At 34.3% G+C, this 20,788-nt stretch overlaps 3 protein-coding genes across 5 annotated transcripts in view; all 3 read right to left on the reverse strand.

Annotated features, from left to right (window-relative positions):
• Window positions 1-3,249: 3,249 nt before the first annotated feature.
• On the reverse strand, window positions 3,250-6,525 carry LOC131943560 (lectin BRA-3-like). Its single transcript, XM_059303742.1, has 6 exons — window positions 6,458-6,525; window positions 5,818-5,906; window positions 4,562-4,960; window positions 3,987-4,037; window positions 3,822-3,864; window positions 3,250-3,432 (listed from the first exon to the last, which is right to left on the reverse strand). The coding sequence occupies exons 2-5, from the start codon at window positions 5,861-5,863 to the stop codon at window positions 3,842-3,844; spliced, it is 519 nt and encodes a 172-aa protein (XP_059159725.1). The 5' UTR covers window positions 5,864-5,906; window positions 6,458-6,525; the 3' UTR covers window positions 3,250-3,432; window positions 3,822-3,841.
• A 6,243-nt stretch (window positions 6,526-12,768) lies between these two features.
• LOC131943574 (sperm receptor for egg jelly-like) lies at window positions 12,769-16,039 on the reverse strand. 2 transcript variants are annotated; one of them, XM_059303777.1, is made up of 6 exons: window positions 15,932-16,039; window positions 15,277-15,376; window positions 14,086-14,493; window positions 13,512-13,559; window positions 13,356-13,398; window positions 12,769-12,975 (listed from the first exon to the last, which is right to left on the reverse strand). In XM_059303777.1, the coding sequence occupies exons 2-5, from the start codon at window positions 15,320-15,322 to the stop codon at window positions 13,376-13,378; spliced, it is 525 nt and encodes a 174-aa protein (XP_059159760.1). In that variant the 5' UTR covers window positions 15,323-15,376; window positions 15,932-16,039; the 3' UTR covers window positions 12,769-12,975; window positions 13,356-13,375. The 2 variants fall into 2 exon arrangements, with proteins under 2 accessions (XP_059159760.1, XP_059159761.1); XM_059303778.1 differs by lacking the exon at window positions 15,932-16,039 and adding an exon at window positions 15,515-15,603.
• Window positions 16,040-20,299: 4,260 nt separating this feature from the next.
• LOC131943561 (perlucin-like protein) overlaps window positions 20,300-20,788 on the reverse strand; it is a 7,283-nt gene continuing 6,794 nt past the window's right edge. For both annotated transcript variants that reach the window (XM_059303744.1, XM_059303743.1), the window contains exon 6: window positions 20,300-20,484. The gene's annotated coding sequence lies outside the window, so the exon portion shown is untranslated. The remainder of the gene's footprint in view (window positions 20,485-20,788) is intronic.

Raw genomic sequence — 20,788 nt, forward strand, 5'->3', positions numbered from 1 at the left:
TGTGATATTCAGTGTAATCAACATAATCAGGAGCATTACATTTAACAATTTGTATATACACAAATAAGGATCATACTTTGCATAACAACGATATTACATCTTTACAAAGGGCAGGTAGTTTGGTGGGTTAGTCTGAGAAAAATAAAGCTGGAATGATCTCCCATAAACTTTCTCGTTAATTGAGCATGATTAAGTGGACAAATAGTACTTTAAAATGAAACATGAAAGCAATATTTTTTGAGAAATCGGAAATACCGTAAAGTACTACTTCTGTTCATTGGGAATCACGCAAAATGTAACAAAATCAAGAAAATAAGGCTGTATTCCTATATATAATAATTAAAAATCTAAAATGATATTTTTGCACGACTACAATGCGTCCTTTATATTCCGTACACATCACTTTGGGGGGGGGGGGGGTGTAAAACGGCGAAAACTTAAAATTTCATAAATTATTTTTCACACTGAATACGAAAAAGTAATAATTTCCCCATTGTATTTTTTGGACAAGATTTAAAACTCTATACACTAGTGGTAAATGTGGGTCTATTGGCTCATATTTGCACATAGGACCAGCTTTTTTTAATCCACCACAGATATGTGATACCACATATAGCATTTAGCTACTATGGGGATTATGCTTTTGGGCGGTTAAAGTTAAATATGCCGCAAAACCATAACTGTTTTCATACATATAACATTAAAACACATTATACAAATCTCGTGACATTTATATATCAAATTTTTTTTTTTTAAATATATGGCTCAATTGAGAATAAATTATGAAAACGAAAAAGAAGTATCACAGAGCGTCAAAATAAGAATCAACTAAGGTAAGAACTATTGAACCAAATCTAAAATAAATACCCATCAGTTTTAAAATCAAAATGTTATCTTTGTTATACGTGCACTTATGTGCACTTAACGATGTGTTTATTCTATCTATTATTTCATGAGTATCATTATTAATGCGTGTTTACCATGTGGAGTGGTTGTAAATATTTAAACGATTAATAAGCTTTTGTTAGCGCTCCTTAGGATCAATTTTATTTTTAAATAAAGCTAATTTATAATGAATAGAATTATTTTAAAAAAATATTTTTAAAACAAATTATAAGAAAAATCTTTGGTATTAAAACTATCATAGGCATACTTATCATTGCGTCATTTTCCGTTTGCTTTGGATGCACGTTTCAAATAAAAATTATTTTTCTGTTCTAGGAAATGTTTAATTCTTAGCACTTTTTAATTATATTTTTAAGTTATTATTTAAAATTTTACGTACAATATTTAACTTTCTACATGTTTATTTTGTAGCTTCGGCTTCATATAATGCCCAATTTATTATATTGTAGTTTCCAAATGAAATGTGTTACCATAACATATGGTAAGGTTGAACCACGAAGAAAGTTGCAAAAAAAGTATATTATTTGAACGCGCTATTTACAGAGAATTGTATACTATTTTTATTAAAGGGATGTATCTGATAGATAACTTGCTATGACATAAATCAGAAAGTTTACTTTTTTCTGACAAATAGCCAAACGGGCCGGTGACGTACACACTACCTAGTGGCTTATATTATAGATACACAAGTATATTTATTAGAGCTCATTTTACTGTTAAATAGCTTATTTTGAACTCGATACTGCTATTAATAAAAAAATAAAAGATCGGTGAGATAAAGCATAATATAAAAGAGAAAAGTAAACAGATTTTTCACAAATATTTTTCATTTTAATAGTTTGTTTTAGAAACTAGGCATTTTATTACTTTTTTACCATAAAAATGATGTAATTATTCATGACATTATCAAGCCCTTGAAGGGCGATAGATCAACAAATGACAACCACACGTTTTTGAATATTGCTGTATTGTTAGTTTTATGTTTAATTTCAATTTTGGTTTAGGTGTTTGCTTGGATGTATCTTAGAATTAACGTTATGTTTAGCTTATGACCTAGGTTTAGGACTTGATCAAATGATCTGGAAGTTAGCTATATTATTCGTTTTTTTTGTTTTTTGTCATACTCATAAGCTCAAAATGTGGTTTAAACCAAATGTTATAAAGTTTAAGTTAAAATAATTAAACTATTTCAATTTTACTTTGAGTTTTCGCTAACGGTTTTAATTAAGGGTTTGGTTATTTTTTTTTATTATTAGTGTAAATTTACGTCTAGCATAAGTTATGATATAGATGTTGGTGTCGTTTTGTTGTTGTTATAGTTCCGTTTTAAGTTAAGCATAATGGTATTACTTATAAGTTCTAAATAAAATTGAGTTTAGAGTTACATTTTACAATTTATAACAATGTACATTTATGAATAGGTTAGATTTTTAGGGGGGGGGGTATATTTAAGGAAACAAATAATTTCAACAAAAATTTTGTTTAGTATGAATAATAAATATGGGTTTCTATAATAATTTTATTTTTTGTTTTCTTGTAGAGTAGTTTAAAGTTCCAAATTTTGAAAATGTGAATGCACGGGATCATTTTCATTTAAGATTTCAATTGCGGTTATCGAATATATTTTGAAATAATAATTAAGGAATGTGTTTTTTTTAAATTGGACTCTACCTTATTTAGAATATGCCAGCGTAAAACTAATTTGCCATTGTGTTCACATACTTCCGCTCACAGTTGCAATGCATCAAATTAAAATATGGAAATAAAAAGTATAAAAAATGCTTTCTGTTTCTTTACAAAGACATTAATTGTAAATGCAAATATCCTGCTCGGGATTTTAATACAGTATTAGTAAATCAAATTGGTTAGGCATTTACTGAAACTGTATGCGTATGTTGTTCAGCAGATTTCCTAACATAAAACAACGATGTATTTAGGATGATTGATTCCCAGCTTTATCAAAAACTTTCATTTGCTGGAACAATGCAGCGACACCACCAGAATAACCAATGATATTTTCTGTTTCTTAGTTGTAACAAATCTGTAAAACTTTCATCTAGTATGGGGTGCTGTCAGCGACTGTAACCATATTTTTTGTCATGCTTTCGCCTTTCTGACTGCCCGAGACATCAAAATGTTGTGTACCGCCCAGTTATCTTTGCCAGTTTTATAATTAAATCTAGCTTTTAATTTTGCACAAAACGCTACAGATAACATAAAATTTAGTATGTTTTAAATTTTGTTTTAGCTATTCGAAATAAATATATAAATAATTAATTTGTATTTTATTAATTATGAAATACGTTTTTAAAAATAGTGAAATGAAAACAAAAACTATTATGATATTTTCAGACTCATTTATTTTAAATTTCTATTTAAGGTATTCAGATTTTAGAGGAGTGAAAATTACAAAGGTTTATGCCATGAAGATAGAAGAAATTTTTTGTTTTTAAATTTGAAATTTCATGACGTCCAAATGCATAAATAGATGTTGATTTCCATGATTTCCAGGGGCAAGCATAACTTCTGTTGAAAGAAATATTATCATAATGTATATGTTTAGTGGAAAGCATTGACATTTGCATTTAACAGGTGTTAAAGTTTTTAATTGAATAGTTATTTACTTCTATGTTTGACTAATAGATTCAAATCTGATATAATAGGAATACTTAAACATTCTGTTAATACAAGTAAATTGATGGTTTAACTTGAAACATTTTAAAATTATTTTTATACCAGTGAAGTAGTCCAATGAGAATATCATTTGTAGTCATATGTATCGTTTCCAAATCTATAAATACAGCTGTCAACATTTGAAAAAAATTAAAAGAAAAACATTTCGAAAACCAAATCAGAGCACAGCCTTTAATTCAAATATTTGAACACCAAGTGTTCGATACTAGATTTCAACATACCTCTGTGAACTTTTGCCTTCTTAGCCTTTCTTGCACGGTTTTTCTGAAAGTAAAAGCAAGGTAATTAATGTTAAATGTTGAACACTATTATGACAGTTATATGAGAAATTTACAACTAAAGTTGTAAAACTCACTGAGTGTAATTTAACAATTTGTAAAACTTACTTGTTCTCTTAGTGGTGCTGGGAGTTGTAGTATCTTGTGGGGTGGTAGTTCCTTTGAAAAAAACCGATATAATAGTTTCAATTAAAACGTTATGGCTAATTCTATAAGTCTTAAATTAATGTTAAATATGTATCAAATATTCTGGTAAGTAACAAAATACATATAATTTATATTTTTTAAACTGTTTAAAAACTAAATACATTTATTAGCAATTAATATTGTTCTATTTCGGAATATTTACTGAACTGAAAAATACAATTATTTAAAGCTATTATTGTATATATCTAATGTTCTATTTCGGAATATTTACTGAACTGAAAAATACAATCATTTAAAGCTATTATTGTATATGCGTATGTCGGTTTACAAATCTAAAGGTTTAATTTATTCAGAATATGAATGTATTATTACATGTTTTTTGAAAACAATTGCTAAAATTATGTCGAAAAATTTTTTACTCGATAAATGACTATACCAATTCTCTTATATTTTCCAAAATATAAAATGCAACTTCATTTAAAAAATATTATATCGACATCTATATTGTTTTTTTGAGATAACAGTTTTCGACTAACCTTCAGAATATAATTCTCCCATGCATTTAGAACCAGCTACTGTAGCTACACAATCTGTAGCATAGACTTGAATAGTTTGTCCTAATTCAGCAATCAGACAATCGTTACTATCTGTATTTGAAGACATGTCAACGATGTTCTGAAAGTCCACAGTGATTGGTTGACGTGTGTCGTCCCATACAAACACCCCTTCGTTAGCGATATCCGTGGCGCCGACCCAAATTGTGTTAGCATCAGTATTGAGAAAATTTGACATGTCAGCAATCGATCTGAAACCCATCACTGAAAGACCGAAGGTTGCGCAATACGCTTGCGCATGACTCCAGTTACCAGTAGACCCGCTATGATAGCATTGTCCATTGTAGATTTGGTATTCATTTGTTGGACACTGTATCTGAGCTAAAAAAAAATAGGACATGCATTGAAAAGAGAACGAGTTTAGTCAACATATAAAATGAATTATTAAATGAACGATAATACAGAAAAATGTATTTTTTACCCTGGCTAATCAATATAGCCAAGGATTTATCCAAATTGTAGTTTACACTTTACTATGGTTACGCTGAGATAGGGCGCAGGCGGGGTAAAAACAAGTCTAGTCTCCCGCTATTCTTTAAAAATTAAAGCACGCTATTTTGATAACGTAAATTGACGGAAATGTTAACGTCATTTATGTCTAGAGAATTGGTTTCTTAAACATAACAGATGAATGGAAATAAACTTCATGAAACTACAACCTATGGCTACTCAACCAGCTTTAAACATTAATTTGGACGAATCTATAATTAGTGTTTCTACATACATAGAGCTGAAGCACCCAAAATAACGACAGCGGTATGCTTTACTACGAAACCAACCATCCGTAGACTTTGCGGTCGAAAACTAGAGAGCTTGACTGCTGACACGGATGATGTGAGTTCGGATCTCGGACTTGAGTCTGTAGGACCTCTATGTGTCCACCATTCTTTGATGGGTATCTGACTAACGTTAGGGAAAATAAACACGGCTGGCCGTATCGCTAAACACACTATCATATCTTAAGAAAATGTCACAGAAACGGGAGAACCCCATTTGCTTCCTGGGTCGTCACGTTTCGAAAAGGAACTTTAATTTAATATTATTAATATTTACAATAAGCCACTCTATAGAATTAGGTATATATATATATATATATATATATATATATATATATATATATATATATATATATATATATATATAATGATATGATATGATATGATGTTAACAATACATACCTGCACATGACACAAATGTCGTGATAATAATGAACACAACCAACATTGTACAGTTTAGGATTCAAATCAAGTCTATAGTTCTTTCAAAACTGTATTTCAAGAGGTATAAATAAAGTAAAATACATATTAGTAGATATATCCCTATAATACAAATTAAAAATGTGTTGGTGCTATAATTTCTGCATTTCATTATCCTTGGGTATATACCACTATCCGCGTTATCAATACTTAGTTTTGTGATTTAACCAGAATTAATGAAATTTAATGCATCAGATGTTTTAACTGAAGGCTTCCACGGTTGGCTGAACATGAATACAGCCCTCGATTAGATTAATTTAGAGGTCTGATAACGATGATATGTATTTTATTTAAATCGATATAACAAAAATATGTATTCAACACGATTTATAAACAAATCACTTTTTTGTGCGGATAAGTTTCTGTTTATATTTTAAGATATTAAAGGTGTGATACAAAACGTCTTTTAACATCGCTTTATTTTCGCAGGCTTTATAGATGAAACGAGAATATGAATCAAGATCTTAGTTTAATGAAGTGAGTCTATTCAATGTCAAATTAAAGGAAATTAGTAAATATAACTTTTTAGAATGAGAAAATAAAATTGAAGTAAACGGCATACCCGGGCAAGCTGATGTCAACGTCTACTGCCGCACACTACACCCTACACCAATGAGGGCTCCACATTTTATTCCTTCTTTCCAAACCCACGCACATTTTTTTACAACTAACCATTAAAACCCACGCGACTCCTACTGTCCTTGAAATAGCCTTGAAGGATGTGGCTAAAAATAGACACGTTGGAGAAATCTTTGTGTTTACATCAGTCTCCTTTGTGGTGTATTAATAAAGAATTTATCAAAATTTTCTGTATTGAAGTTTGCTGGTAAACAACCTACCAGCTGTCTCTACTCAAAGCCCTTTGACAACTTTCGTCACCGAAGATTTATCGTTATTGTATTACTTATTAATGATGTTTTCAATTGTTGAAAAAAGATAAACTAAGGGATTTAATTACTTATTTTTCCTTTTTTTGGATCTAAGGCTACTATGTTTTTTTCGGGAGCCGGACGTTTTCCCGAATGGACACTTGCCCGAATGCGACAAATGCCCGAGTGCCACTTGCGCGAAGGCCGTTTGCCCGAAAAATGTTACACTTACACTTACACTTACACTTACACTTACACTTACACTTACACTTACACTTACACTTACACTTACACTTACACTTACACTTACACTTACACTTACACTTACACTTACACTCACACTTACACTCACACTCACACTCACACTCACACTCACACTCACACTCACACTCACACTCACACTCACACTCACACTCACACTCACACTCACACTCACACTCACACTCACACTCACACTCACACTCACACTCACACTCACACTCACACTCACACTCACACTCACACTCACACTCACACTCACACTCACACTCACACTCACACTCACACTCACACTCACACTCACACTCACACTCACACTCACACTCACACTCACACTCACACTCACACTCACACATGCACACACACATACACATACACGGGAAATTTCAGGTACTTTCTTCGTCGTGTAACTGAAAATGCCTATTGCATGTTTTAAAATCTAATTACTAGGTGGAGTGATCACTAAGATGGGCCATTTATGGACAACACCTTCACTCCCTGTATTGTAAAAGTTTACGTTAAAATGTATGTGGGCGTTTAAGAAAGAAATTCATTTAAAACTAAAACAAATGTGAGCTGTGCAACTAATCTATTGGAAATCGAAGCTTTTCTTAGTAGCTTTATTTTAGTATCAGTATAGGAATGCTTTGATGTGCTATTGAGTGGAGGTATGATGACTGGGGAGGATTAGAGATTCAAACAGGACCTCACACACACAAACGTTGGCGGTGTGTAGGGTCAACTACGTTCTCACACAAACGTGGGAGGTGTGTAGGGTCAACTACGTTCTCACACATACGCGGGCGATATGTAGGGTCAACTACGTTCTCATATACACGTAGGCATTACGGACAGTCCACCGCCACCTCTCAAAAATCGTGTGCCGAATTGACGTTTGACTACAACTACAATCGTGTGGCGATATGGGCTGTAGACAACGACGTCACAAACACGTGTACATACTGTCAAACACGACCTCGAGCAAAAGTTGTCGAATTGTCGCACAAACTTAGGCGGTATGGACGGTTAACCACCATAACAAATTAAATATTGATTATTTTTGTCATATTATTATGCATCCACTTCTGCTACTTTCTTCGATCATCCATTTTATCAAACATCCTCCTCTTTGACTTCTTTCAATTATTCATTTTCAAATGTACCACCTCTGCGACTTTTGAAATAACTTTGTATCCAGCATCCTCTTCTGAGACGTTCTTCAATGATCCATGTCGACATGCATCAAACACTGTGAGATTCAGCGACATCCATATATTCAGGAGCGAAACATTTTAAGATGTGTATATCTAAATACAATACCATGCAAAACAACGATCGCACATCTTTACAAAGCGCAGCAATTTCAGAGGGTTAGTCTGAGAAAAATAAAGCAGGAGTTATGTCCCCTAAACATTCCAGTAAATTGTTATTTAACAGTAATGGATACGGTACTTTTTGTTTAAATAGTAATCTAAATACAGAAACTAAATATGTGATTACATTTAATGGAAAGAAAAATAGTTATCAATATAATTATTTTTTCAAAATGTCCTTTTTATATTTCCAGAAAGTCATCAAGTCTGAGTTCATCTTGCATTCGCCCTGGGTCCATGTGTTGGCGATGACGCACTGGTTTAATGGAGCGCCTCCACCACATTGTCTAGTGTTCCCATCTGCTTCCCAGTTGTAGCACATCTGTACAGCTTTCGCCCAGTAAGGTGCGTTATCAGGTACTTTAATCGTCCATCGTACCAAGCATCCACCACTGCGGCTGTCATCATAATAGTCAGTCGTGTATTGATTTACCGCTGCGCAATATGTTTTACCTCTACCTCCATTGATTAACATCGCCAACTGAACTCCACTTGTAGCACATCATTACCTGACTCACTCGTGCTTGTGTGTTGAACCCAGATGAAAATATCGCCCATGTCATCTTACAGTCACCAACTTTCCAATTTTTCCTGTAGTGGTAAATACAAGTTATTCGTTTAACTTTGGTAAGCGTTAACACAGAGGATTTGATGAATACCGTCACCGCTTTCAAATTGAAGTCAGTCATAGAAACCAATGCATTCATAACTTGTGTTGGCCACAAACCTTTTAGGAACAGCAGACTTATTATTCATGAACCCTACATTTCATTGAATTCTATGCTGTTCTTCAGATCTTTGAGTATAACGCCCCTATCAAATTCCAAATTGTAGCACATCTGTTTGGCTCTCAGTTTAATTGCCTTTTAATTTGCACAAAACACCATAGTAAACATTAGTCATTAGCATTAAAACATTTATATAATATGTTATAATAAAGCATGTTATAATCTATTTCGTTTGTGTTTATTTTTTTTTCTTCTATTTAATATGACAATATTTTCAATGAAATTAAAACAAACAAACTGTGGTGGACAATCTTTTTGTTTAATTTTTTGTTTTTATTTCGTACTTAATAGTGAGCAATATTTCTATTGTAACATGAGAAAGCATCACATATTGTTGTTTAAAAAATGCTAAGTGTAATTAAAAATAATTTAAAACTTGCTTGGCCTTGTGGGTGGTGTTAGAATTAGTCGTCATCGTCGTATCTTGAGGAGTGCTAGCTGCTTGTGGAACAAAAACAAAAATGTTTAATTATTAGTGTAAATTACTATGACCATTTAATGCTTCTTTCAAATTTGGTCTCATTATTAATACAATTTTAACAATTTGTAAGTCGGAAAACACGTAATCTTCAGTATAGATATTTCAAACACGTCAACAATTTTCTTAAAGTCCAGAGTGCCTGGTTCACATGTGTCATCAGAGATAAATTATACTTCGATTGTGATATCCGTGGTACATACCCAAAGAGCTCCATCATCAGAGCTGATAAAACGAGTTATATCATCTACCAATCAGAAACTCACAACCAAAAGACCGTGTTTGGGCACTGTATTGTATATTGAGCAGAAAATAGAACAGTTACGGAAACGAAAACGAGTTTGTTTGTTGAAATATTTAATGAACGATATTGCTGAAATATTTATTTTATACCCAATAAACACGAAAAAACTGAAATTTCTCGGAATGGCAATTTACTCTTGAACAGGAGTTTGGCTAAGTTTCGATCACAACTTGTCGATTACCAGTAAAAACAACAAGCGTCTTCTCTCCCGCCCCCTTCCAAATAGTCCAAAAAAAATGTTACCCTATGGCCGCTTTATTTAACACTTAACCCATCTCAAGACATCATAAAATCTCTGCCCTGATACATAATCACATATGAGCAGTTTGGCCCCTACAGTCGTTTAAAAGTTCACACAAAACTAGGGATAAGTCTCGCTACTACATTCGATGACTAAATATAACCAGGGGTTGCACCAATCACCAGTGTACAATGTAATTGGTAGCCCCTAAGAGCCCCGAGAATCCTCTGACACGCCGAAGGACTTAGGGGTCATCCATTTATGACGTCCACGAATATTTCAGAATTTAGAGACCCTCCCTCCCTCCTCACGTCCACTTCAGACTGACTTCCCCCCCCCCCCTCATGTGGACGTCTACAAAAAATTAATAGACCTCTAGGGGTCGGCGTGGTCGAGTCGGTAAAGCTCATGGTTGCTAAACCGAAAAGTCTCGAGCTCGAACCCTCGAGCCGATGAGGCTCGTTAGCTGGGGACAGCCACTCTTCTATGAGAGACAACTCCAAAATCAAAGAACTGCTGCCTTGTAGTTTGTTCTTGGTTGGACAAAGGCTATGGAAGCTAATCCAAAAAGAAAAGCACTCTGAAATCGGTGTCGATGGCTGGAGGCGTGGTCGAGTCGGCAAATCTCATGGTTGTTAAATTTTAAAAATAGTCTCGATTTCGAACCCTCTGACAGAGTTATACATTAGTAAAATTTTAAAAATCTCAGGACTAAGATTAATACAAATGATGCCCAAAGAGTGATATATCGGATCACTTATCTAGTAATTTGTAATTTTCTAAGTGTACCAGGTAACTCGTTCAACCTGTATGAATCGTTTGATAACAAAGCCCACGTTCAACAGTGTGTGTATATCAATTAACCGTCTTCTTTGTGGCAAACCAGTGAAGCAATCACCGCCACCGTCAACTGACGTTCATCTGTACACAGCCTACCAGCTGGCGCACGACAAAACATTTTACTTCAAAGTCTTTATCGAAAAATTATTGTCGTTATATTACTAATTAATGTGGTTTTCTTTCGCTTCAAAAGAGATTTTAAATCAAAACATTGCAATAAAAACCTAAAGTCATATTGATTTTGTTTTAGATACAACGTTCATAAATTTAGGTTTTGTTTGCGACATTGACATACGCACATACAGTCTATTACAACCTCATACAAACGTAGTTGTATGGATGGTTAACTACGACATCATACAAACGTAGTCGATATGGACGGTAAACTAAGACCTCACACAAACGTAGGCTGTATGGATGGTTAATCTCGAACCCACACACTTGTGATGGATATGGATGATCTACTATAACATCACACAAATGGGGGCTGTATAAACGGTCGATCACAAACCCACACAATTGTGATCGATGCGGCTTGTTAACTACACAGCGACTGGTAAAAAGCGTCACCAACCTTTCCAAAGTGGGGAGAGCCGCTTTCCCGCCATTGTGACTATTTAAATTAGCGGAACCAAATTGATAGTTCCTTCGGTAGCTGGAATGGATAGCTAAGCTTCTGTATGAAGCTAATAATGAGGACAATAATGCCCTGAGAGTGGTTAGCTCTGGCACACACAGAGGCGTAGCGACCCTTCCCGGCGCCCGGGGACATACTTTCAATTTGGCGCCCCCCTCGGGAGCAAATTTTTGATTTGCACCCCCCCTCGAACTTCTCATTTGCACCCCCTCCTCAAACTTTCGATTTGCACCCCCCCTCGAACTTTTCATTTGAACCCCCCCCCCCCCCTCAAACTTTCGATTTGCACCCCCCCCTCGAACTTTTCATTTGCACCCCCCCCCCCCTCAAACTTTCAATTTGGCGCCCCCCTAAGGTCGGCGCCCGGGGACATATGTCCCCCCCCCCCCCGCCCCCCCCCCTCCGCTACGCCACTGGGCACACAGGAGCTGCATGAAACTTATATTGGGTCTGGTCACATCCCTGATGATTTTGGGATAATTTCCACTACAGAGATTCTAAAAGGCATCTCTTTGGCGGGAGGGGAAGCCACCCCTGCATCTCTTTAACGGGAGGGGAAGCCCACCATCGCCCACCCCCTCCCCCTCATCATACACTGTCACAAAATTACGGATCCCCCCTCCCCCTATGAGTGTGACGTCATTTACGACCCCATATAAAGGAATTTTTATTTTTTATTTTTATGGATAATGATAGAATTATGGGATTCTTTCACTAAATTGTGAAATTGTATGTTAAATGTATTCTAGGAGATCCACGCATAAGGCAACTGCAGCATTTTCACTGACGTCTTTTCTATTCTTTAGATCTGTGTGTCAGTCAACATTTTGCAACGCCCCTTTCTCTTTCCCATTTGTTGAGCATATGTTGGGATCTCAATTAAAATAATATTCATTTAAATTTTACACAAAACAATACACAAATAAACACTTTATTATATTTTTAAAATAATTTTGTTTTTGTTATTCGAAATTTTTATATAATAATTTGTATTATAATAACACTTGTTTATGGTGTTGTTGTCTGTGAAAATTATTTTTATTTCATTTTGAAAGTAACAGTAAAAGTAAACCAAAAACTCATGCTGTATTTAATAGACTCATTTATTTTAAGAGAGTAGGCTTATTCGTTTTTAAATTTATTTTTAAGATATTCAGAATTAAGAGGATTAAACATTACAAAAGTATGCCCTGAAGACAGAATTTTTTTAAAAAATATATTAAGTGTCATGACGTCCAAATTATAGCTAAAGAAATGTTGATTGCCAGGCCTTCCAGGGGCAAGTTTAAACTCTGTTGAAAGAAATAAGTTATTATAATTTATTGAATTAATTTGAAAACATTAAAATTTGCAATTAACAGTCCTTTATTTTTATTTATTAAATAATTATTAATTGTTTTTCTGTTTTAAAAATAGTTTAAAATTTTTAAATATTAGATGCACACGGAATGATTATAATCTTCTCTTAATACAAGTTGGTAGTAGGATTAACTTGAAAATTTTAAAATTACTTTGATATCCTTTTAAACATTTGTTTAGTGTTTCCATGTCTATAAATTAATGCTGACAACATTTAAAATAAATAGAAAAAAAGCACATTTCGAAACTGAAATCTGATCACAGCCTAATGTATTTAAAAAAGAAAAGTATTCTGAAGTGGATTTGAACATACCTCTTTAAAATTTTGTCTTCTTAGCCTTTCTTGCACGGTTTTTCTAAAAGTAAAAGCTAGGTTTAAATTTGATCACAATTCCGATTGTAAAATGAGAAATAATCAACTAAAAATGCAAAACACGCTGAGTGTGATTAAAATAATTTAAAAACTTACTTGTCCTATGAGTGGTGAGAGTTGTAGTATCTTGTGGGGTAGTAGTTTCTTTGAAGAAAAAAATAATTAAATACTTTCAATTAAAATGTTATTATTGTCAAGTACTCAGTGAGGCTAATTTAATAAGAAGTAATGTTATTTAATCAAGAATACATTGTGGTACTAAAAAGCTTCTATATATTAAAAAAACAACAATTTTAGAATACCATTTTTATTAGTTTATCTAATTCATTAAAAAATATAGGCGTTGAATGTTTTATTTCCTAATATTTACAGAAGTGAATGTTACAATTATAGTAAACAATTAGTGTTTATATGTATGTCGATTTCAAAACTATAGGGTTAATTTATCGGAAATATAAATGTAGTATTGCGTGTATTTCAAAACACTGGCGAAAATTATATCGAAAATATTTTTAAACAATTGATAAACAAATAAACCAATCCTTTTAGATGTTACAAAAATAAAAAACACAAGTTCATTTAAAACAAAATATTATTATACAGATGTCTACATTGTTATTTCAAACGGTTTGCGCAGATTTGATTGATGCCTACATTGTTTTCGACTAACCTTCAGAATTTAGTGCTCCCATGCAATTAGAAGAAGCTTCGACAGCTACACAATCTGTAGCATAGACTTGAATAGGGGCTGAAGAAGATATATATTCAGCAATCAGGCAATCATTACTATCTGTATTTGAAGTCATGTCAACGATGTTCTGAAAGTCCACAGTGATTGGTTGACGTGTGTCGTCCCAAACAAATACCCCTTCGTTGGCGATATCCGTGGCGCCGACCCATAGGAAAGCAGCATCAGAATTGAGAAAATGTGTCATGTCATCAATCGATCTGAAACCCATCACTGAAAGACCGAAGGTTGCGCAATACGCTTGCGACTGACTCCAGTTACCACCAGACCCGCCATGATAGCATTGTCCATTGTAGATTCCGTATTCATTTGTTGGACACTGTATCTGAGCTATAAAAAATAGGACAAACATTGAAAAGAGGACGAGTTGAGTCGCCTCATAAAACGAACAGTTTAATAAACGATAATACAGAAAAATGTATCTTATACCTTGGCTATTCATAGAAACCAAGGATTTTTCCAAATGGTAGTTTACACTTTACTGTGGCCTCGCTGAGATTGGGAGGCAGGCCTGGTTAAAACAACAGGCATCCTGTCTCCCGCTATTCTTTTAAATTAAGCATGCTATTTTGATAACGTAAATCGACGGACCTTTTAGCGTCATTTATGTCTAGAGAAATGGTTTCTTAAACATAACAGATGAATGGAAATAAACTTCATGAAACTACAGCCTATGGCTACTCAACCAGCTTTAAGCATTAATTTTGATGAATCTATAATTAGTGTTTCTACATACATAGAGCTAAAGCCACCAAAATAACGGCAGCGATAAGCATTACTACAAAATCAACTACACATAGACTTTGCGGTCGAAAACAAGAAAGCTTGACTGCTGACACGGATGATGTGAGTTCGGATCTCGAACTTGATTGTGTAGGACCTCTATGTGTCCACCCTTTCTGGTGAGTACCTGACTAACGTTAAGGAAATAAAACACAGCTGGCCGTAGTGCTAAAAACATTATCATATCTTATAAGAAGTTCACAGAAACAGGGGAACTTTACTTGCTTCATGGGTCGTCACGTTATATATATATATATATATATATATATATATATATATATATATATATATATATATATATATATATAATATGATGTCAACAATACTTACCTGCACATGACACAATTGTCGTGATGATAATGAACACAGCCAACATTGTAAAAGTTATTTAGGATACAAGTCAAGTCTATAGTTCTTTAAACTTTTTTTCCTAGTGGTATAAATAACGTAAAAGACATATATTAGCAGATATATCCTTATAATACAAATATCCCTATAATATAAAAAATACAAATAAAAAATGTATTCGTAATATAATAGCAGCATTTCATTATCCTTGGGTATATACCAGTTTCCGTGCTACCAATACTTAGCTGTGTGCTTTTAACCAAAATTCGAGCACTAGATTAACGGAGGGCTTCCACAGTTGGTTGAACATGAATACAGTCCTCGATTATGTTGATTTTGGATGTCTAATAACAATGGCATGTGTTTTATTTAAATCGATAGGACAAAATATTTACTCAATATGATTTATAAACAAATAACTTCTTTGTGTGTTTTAGTTTCTGTTTATATTTTATGATATTAAATGAGTAACACAAAACGCAGCAATTTTTTCGCAGGCTTTAATGATGAAACAAGAATATGGATCAAGATGTTAGTTCAATGAAGAGAGCAATTTAATGTCAAATACAGCAAATACAGGAAATTAATAAATATAAGTTTTTAGAATAACAAAGTAACATTTAAGTAAACGACATACCCGCAGAAGCTGATACCCACGTCTACAGCAGCACACTACAACTTAGACCGATCCCTGCTATACATTTTATTCCTTCTTTCAAACCCACTCAAAAATTTTTATACCTCACCATTAAAACCCACGCAAATTTTTATATACCTCACCATTAAAACCCACGCGCCTCCTACTGTCTTTGGTATAATCATTAACGATTTGGCTAAATATAGACACGTTGAAGAAATCTTCGTGTTTACATCAGTCTCATTTGTGGTGATTCAGTAAAGGATTTATCAATGTTCGCTATTGAAGTTTGCTAGTAAACAACCTACCAGCTGTCTCTACTCGAAGCCCTTTGAAAATTCTCTTTACAAAAGAGTTATCGTTATTGTATTACTTATTAATGATGTTTTCAATTGCTGAAAACATTTATTAATAAATATACTCAATAAACTACGGGATCTTAATATCTTATTTCCTTTTTGGGATCTGAGGCTATTATATTTTGTTCTGTATATATATATATATATATATATATATATATATATATATATATATATATATATATATATGTATGTATATATATATATATATATATATATGACCATATTTTTTGTTTGTGTGTGTTCCTGTATGTGTGTGTGTATGTTTGTATGTCCAATGATTTATTTGATAACCTGAACTAGAAAATAAATTCAGTTGATACTCCGCAATTGCAAAGGAAAGTTTTGGGACTTTCTACGTTGAGAACTTGAAAAAAAACTCTTCTTGCATGTACGAAAAAACCAAATGCTACGTTGAGTGGTCACCAAAATCGACCATTATTGGACAACACCTACACTCCCTGTATTATAAAAGTTACGTAAAAATGTGTGTGGGTGTTTCAAAAAAAAAAAAGAAATTCGTTAAAAGCTAAAACATGTAATCTATTGAAAATCGAAGCTTTTCAATAGCGGTATTGGAATGCTTTTGATGTGCTTTTGAGTAAAGATATAATAGCTGGGGGAGGATTAGATAGTCAAACAAGACCTCAAACAAACGTGGGAGGAGTAGGGTAAACTAAGTTCTCACACAAACGTGGGCGGTGTGTAGGGTCCACTACGTTCTCACACACACGTGGGCGGTGTGTAGGGTCAACTAAGTTCTCACACACAGGAGGGCGGTGTGTATGGTCAACTACGTTCTCACACACACGTGGGCGGTGTGTAGGGTCAACTGCGTTCTCACACACACGTGGGCGTTAACACTTAACCCATCTCAAGACAACATGCAAATCTCTGCCCTGATACATAATCACATATGAGTAGTTTGGCCCCTACAGTCGTTTAAAAGTTCATACAACACTAGGGATAAGTCTCGCTACTACATTCGATGACTAAATTTAACCAGAGGTTGCACCAATCACCCGTGCACAATGTAACCGGTAGCCCGTAAGAGCCCCGTGAACTCCTGACACGCCGAGGGACTTAGGGGTCATCCATTTATGACGTCAACGAATATTTCAGAATTTAGAGACCCCTCCCTCCCTCCATACTTTAGACTGACTACCCCCCCCCCCCCCATGTGGACGTCCACAAAAATTAATAGACCTCTAGGGGTCGGCGTGGTCGAGTCGCTAAAGCTCATGGTTGCTAAACCGAAAAGTTTCGAGCCCGAACCCTCAGGCAGATGAGGCTCGTTAGCTGGGGACAGCCACTCTTCTATGAGAGACAACTTCAAATTCAAACAACTGCTTCCTTGTAGTTTGTTCTTGGTTGGACAAAGGCTATGGAAGCAAATCCAAAAAGAAAAGCAGGCTGAAATCGGAGTCAATGGCTGGAGGCGTGGTCGGGTCGGCAAAGTTCATGGTTGTTAAATAAGAAAAAAAAAGGCTTGAGTTCGAACCCTCTACTAACAGATAAGGCACGATCCCCCCAACACTAAAAATTTAGAACAAATAGAAGAAAGTCTGTTTCTAATATTAAACAAATGATATGAGAATACTTCAAAAAATTATGAGGTTTATACATTAGTAAAATTTTAAAAATCTCAGGACTAAGATTAATACAAATGATGCCCAAAGAGTGATATATCGGATCACTTATCTAGTAATTTGTAATTTTCTATGTGTACCAGGTATTTCGTTTAACCTGTATGAATCTTTTGACGCACTAAATAATCAAGCCCACGTTCAACTGAACAGTGAGCGTATATCAATTTCCCGTCTTCTTTGTGGCAAACCAGTGAAGCAATCACCGCCACCGTCAACTGACGTTCATCTGTACACAGCCTACCAGCTGGCGCACGACAAAACATTTTACTTCAAAGTCTTTACCGAAAAGTTATTGTCGTTATATTACTAATTAATGTGGTTTTCTTTCGCTTCAAAAGAGATTTTAAATCAAAACATTGCAATAAAAACCTAAAATCATATTGATTTTGTTTTAGATACAACGTTCATCAATTTAGGTTTTGTTTGCGACATTGACATACGCACATACAGTCTATTACAACCTCATACAAACGTAGCTGTATGGATGGTTAACTACGAAATCATACAAACGTAGTTGGTATGGACGGTAAACTAAGACCTCACACAAACGTAGGCTGTATGGATGGTTAATCTCGAACCCACACACTTGTGATGGATATGGATGATCTACTATAACATCACACAAATGGGGGCTGTATAAACGGTCGATCACAAACCCACACAATTGTGATCGATGCGGCTTGTTAACTACACAGCGACTGGTAAAAAGCGTCTCCAACCTTTCCAAAGTGGGGAGAGCCGCTTTTCCGCCATTGTGACTATTTAAATTGGCGGAACCAAATTGATAGTTCCTTCGGTAGCCGGAATGGATAGCTACGCTTCTGTATGAAGCTAATAATAAGTGCAATAATTCCCTGAGAGTGTTTAGCTCTGACACACAGGAGCTGCATGAAACTTATATTGGGTCAGATCAAATCCCTGATGATTTTGGGATAACTTCCACTAAAGAGATTCTAAAAGGCATCTCTTTGACGGGAGGGGAAATCCCCCCCCCCCGGATCTCTTTGACGGGAGGGGAAGCCCACCCCCCCCCCTTAAAAAAAAAGAATACAAGTCCTCCTCACACCCCCTCCCGATCTAAACAGAAAAAAAATATTAAGAAAAATTATTTTTAGTTTTTCCCCCTCCCGAAAGTTTCTGGGACCTGTCACTGATTTCAAATTTCAGTAATTAATTTTCTTTCAATAAATAATCGAGTAAATGTAAATTGAAACGAAACTGGGTAAACCCAGTCTATGAGCAGTTTTTTTCGGGTCCAAATTAAGTATGGCATAAGAAAACTATATTTTACTTACTTAGATCGAGATCTATTGGGAGAGGAGTGGAGGGGCAGAGAGCTTTTTCAGATTGGAGATAGCAGGAATGTAAGCTCACAAATGTGTGCGGGAATCTGATATCTCAAGTCTAAATAAAATTGTAGTTACACGCGATATCAAAATAACGTTATACAAATAACTATATAATTAATTTCTGAGCTAAAACGCAGCCCATAGGGGTCATCCATAAATGACGTCATGCTTTTTTTTGACGATTTTTACCTCCCCCTCCCCTCCGTTACACATCGTGACAAAACGCCAGACCCCCCCCCCCTCCCCCTAGAATGACGTCACACCTCAGCCTACAAACCCCTTCCCTCTCAAAATTGCAGTTCAATTTTTCTTAAAACAACATTTTTCGAAAATTTGTCTGAACTCTGTCAGAATAGAGTATATTAATCAATTCCTATTGCAATTTATTAAAACAGTTTTCTAAAACGCGAAATAACGTCTAAAATTGATTTTCTAACCTTGATTTTTTTCTAATGCAAAAGTATGACGTCACACTATCTGACCCCCCCCCCCCTTCCCCCTCATCACACACCGTCAAAAAATTACGGACCCCTCCCCCTACGAGTGTGACGTCATTTATGGACGACCCCATATAAAGGAATTTTTATTTTTTATTTTTATGGATAATGATAGAACTATGGGATTCTTTCATTACATTTTGAAATTGTATGTTAAATGTATTCTAGGAGATCCTTGGATAAGGCATATGCAGCATTTTCACTGGCATCTTTTCTGTTCTTTAGATATGTATGTCAGTCAACATTTTGCAACGCCCCCTTCTCTTTCCCATTTGTTGAACATATGTTGGGATCTCAATTAAAATAATATTCATTTGAATTTTACACCAAACAATACACAAATAAACCCTTTATTATATTTTTAAAATAATTTTGTTTTTGTTATTCGAAATTTGTATATAATAATTGGTATTATAATAACACTTGTTTATGGTTTTATTTGTTGTCCGTGAACATTATTTTTATTTCATTTTGAAAGTAACAGTAAATGTAAAACCAAAAACTCATGTTGTATTTAAGAGACTCATTTATTTCAAAAGAGAGTAGGCTTTTTTTGTTTTTAAATTTCTTTTTAAGATATTCAGAATTTAGAGGATTAAAAATTACAAAAGTATGCCTATGCCCCAAAGACAAACAAAAGTTCATGACGTTCAAATTCATAGTTAAAGAAATGTTGATTTCCAGGGGCACGTTTAAACTCTGTTGAAAGAAATATTATTATAATTAATATGTGGTTGCCGTTGAAAACATTAAAATATGCAATTAACAGATCTTCACTTTTATTTATTGAATAATTATGAACTGTTTTCTGTTTTAAAAAATAGTTTAAATTTTTTAAATATTCGAAACACAAGGAATAATTAAAATTTTCTCTTAATACAAGTTGGTAGTAGGATTAACTTCAAAATTTTCAAATTACTTTGATACAAGTGAAGTAGTCTGATAAAATATCTTTTTAAACACGTGTTTACTGTTTCCATGTCTATAAATTAATGCTGACAAC

Source organism: Physella acuta, unplaced genomic scaffold, assembly GCF_028476545.2.
Source record: "Physella acuta isolate Inbredline_101_S28 unplaced genomic scaffold, ASM2847654v3 ptg000462l, whole genome shotgun sequence".
Classification (NCBI taxonomy): Eukaryota; Metazoa; Mollusca; class Gastropoda; family Physidae; genus Physella; species Physella acuta.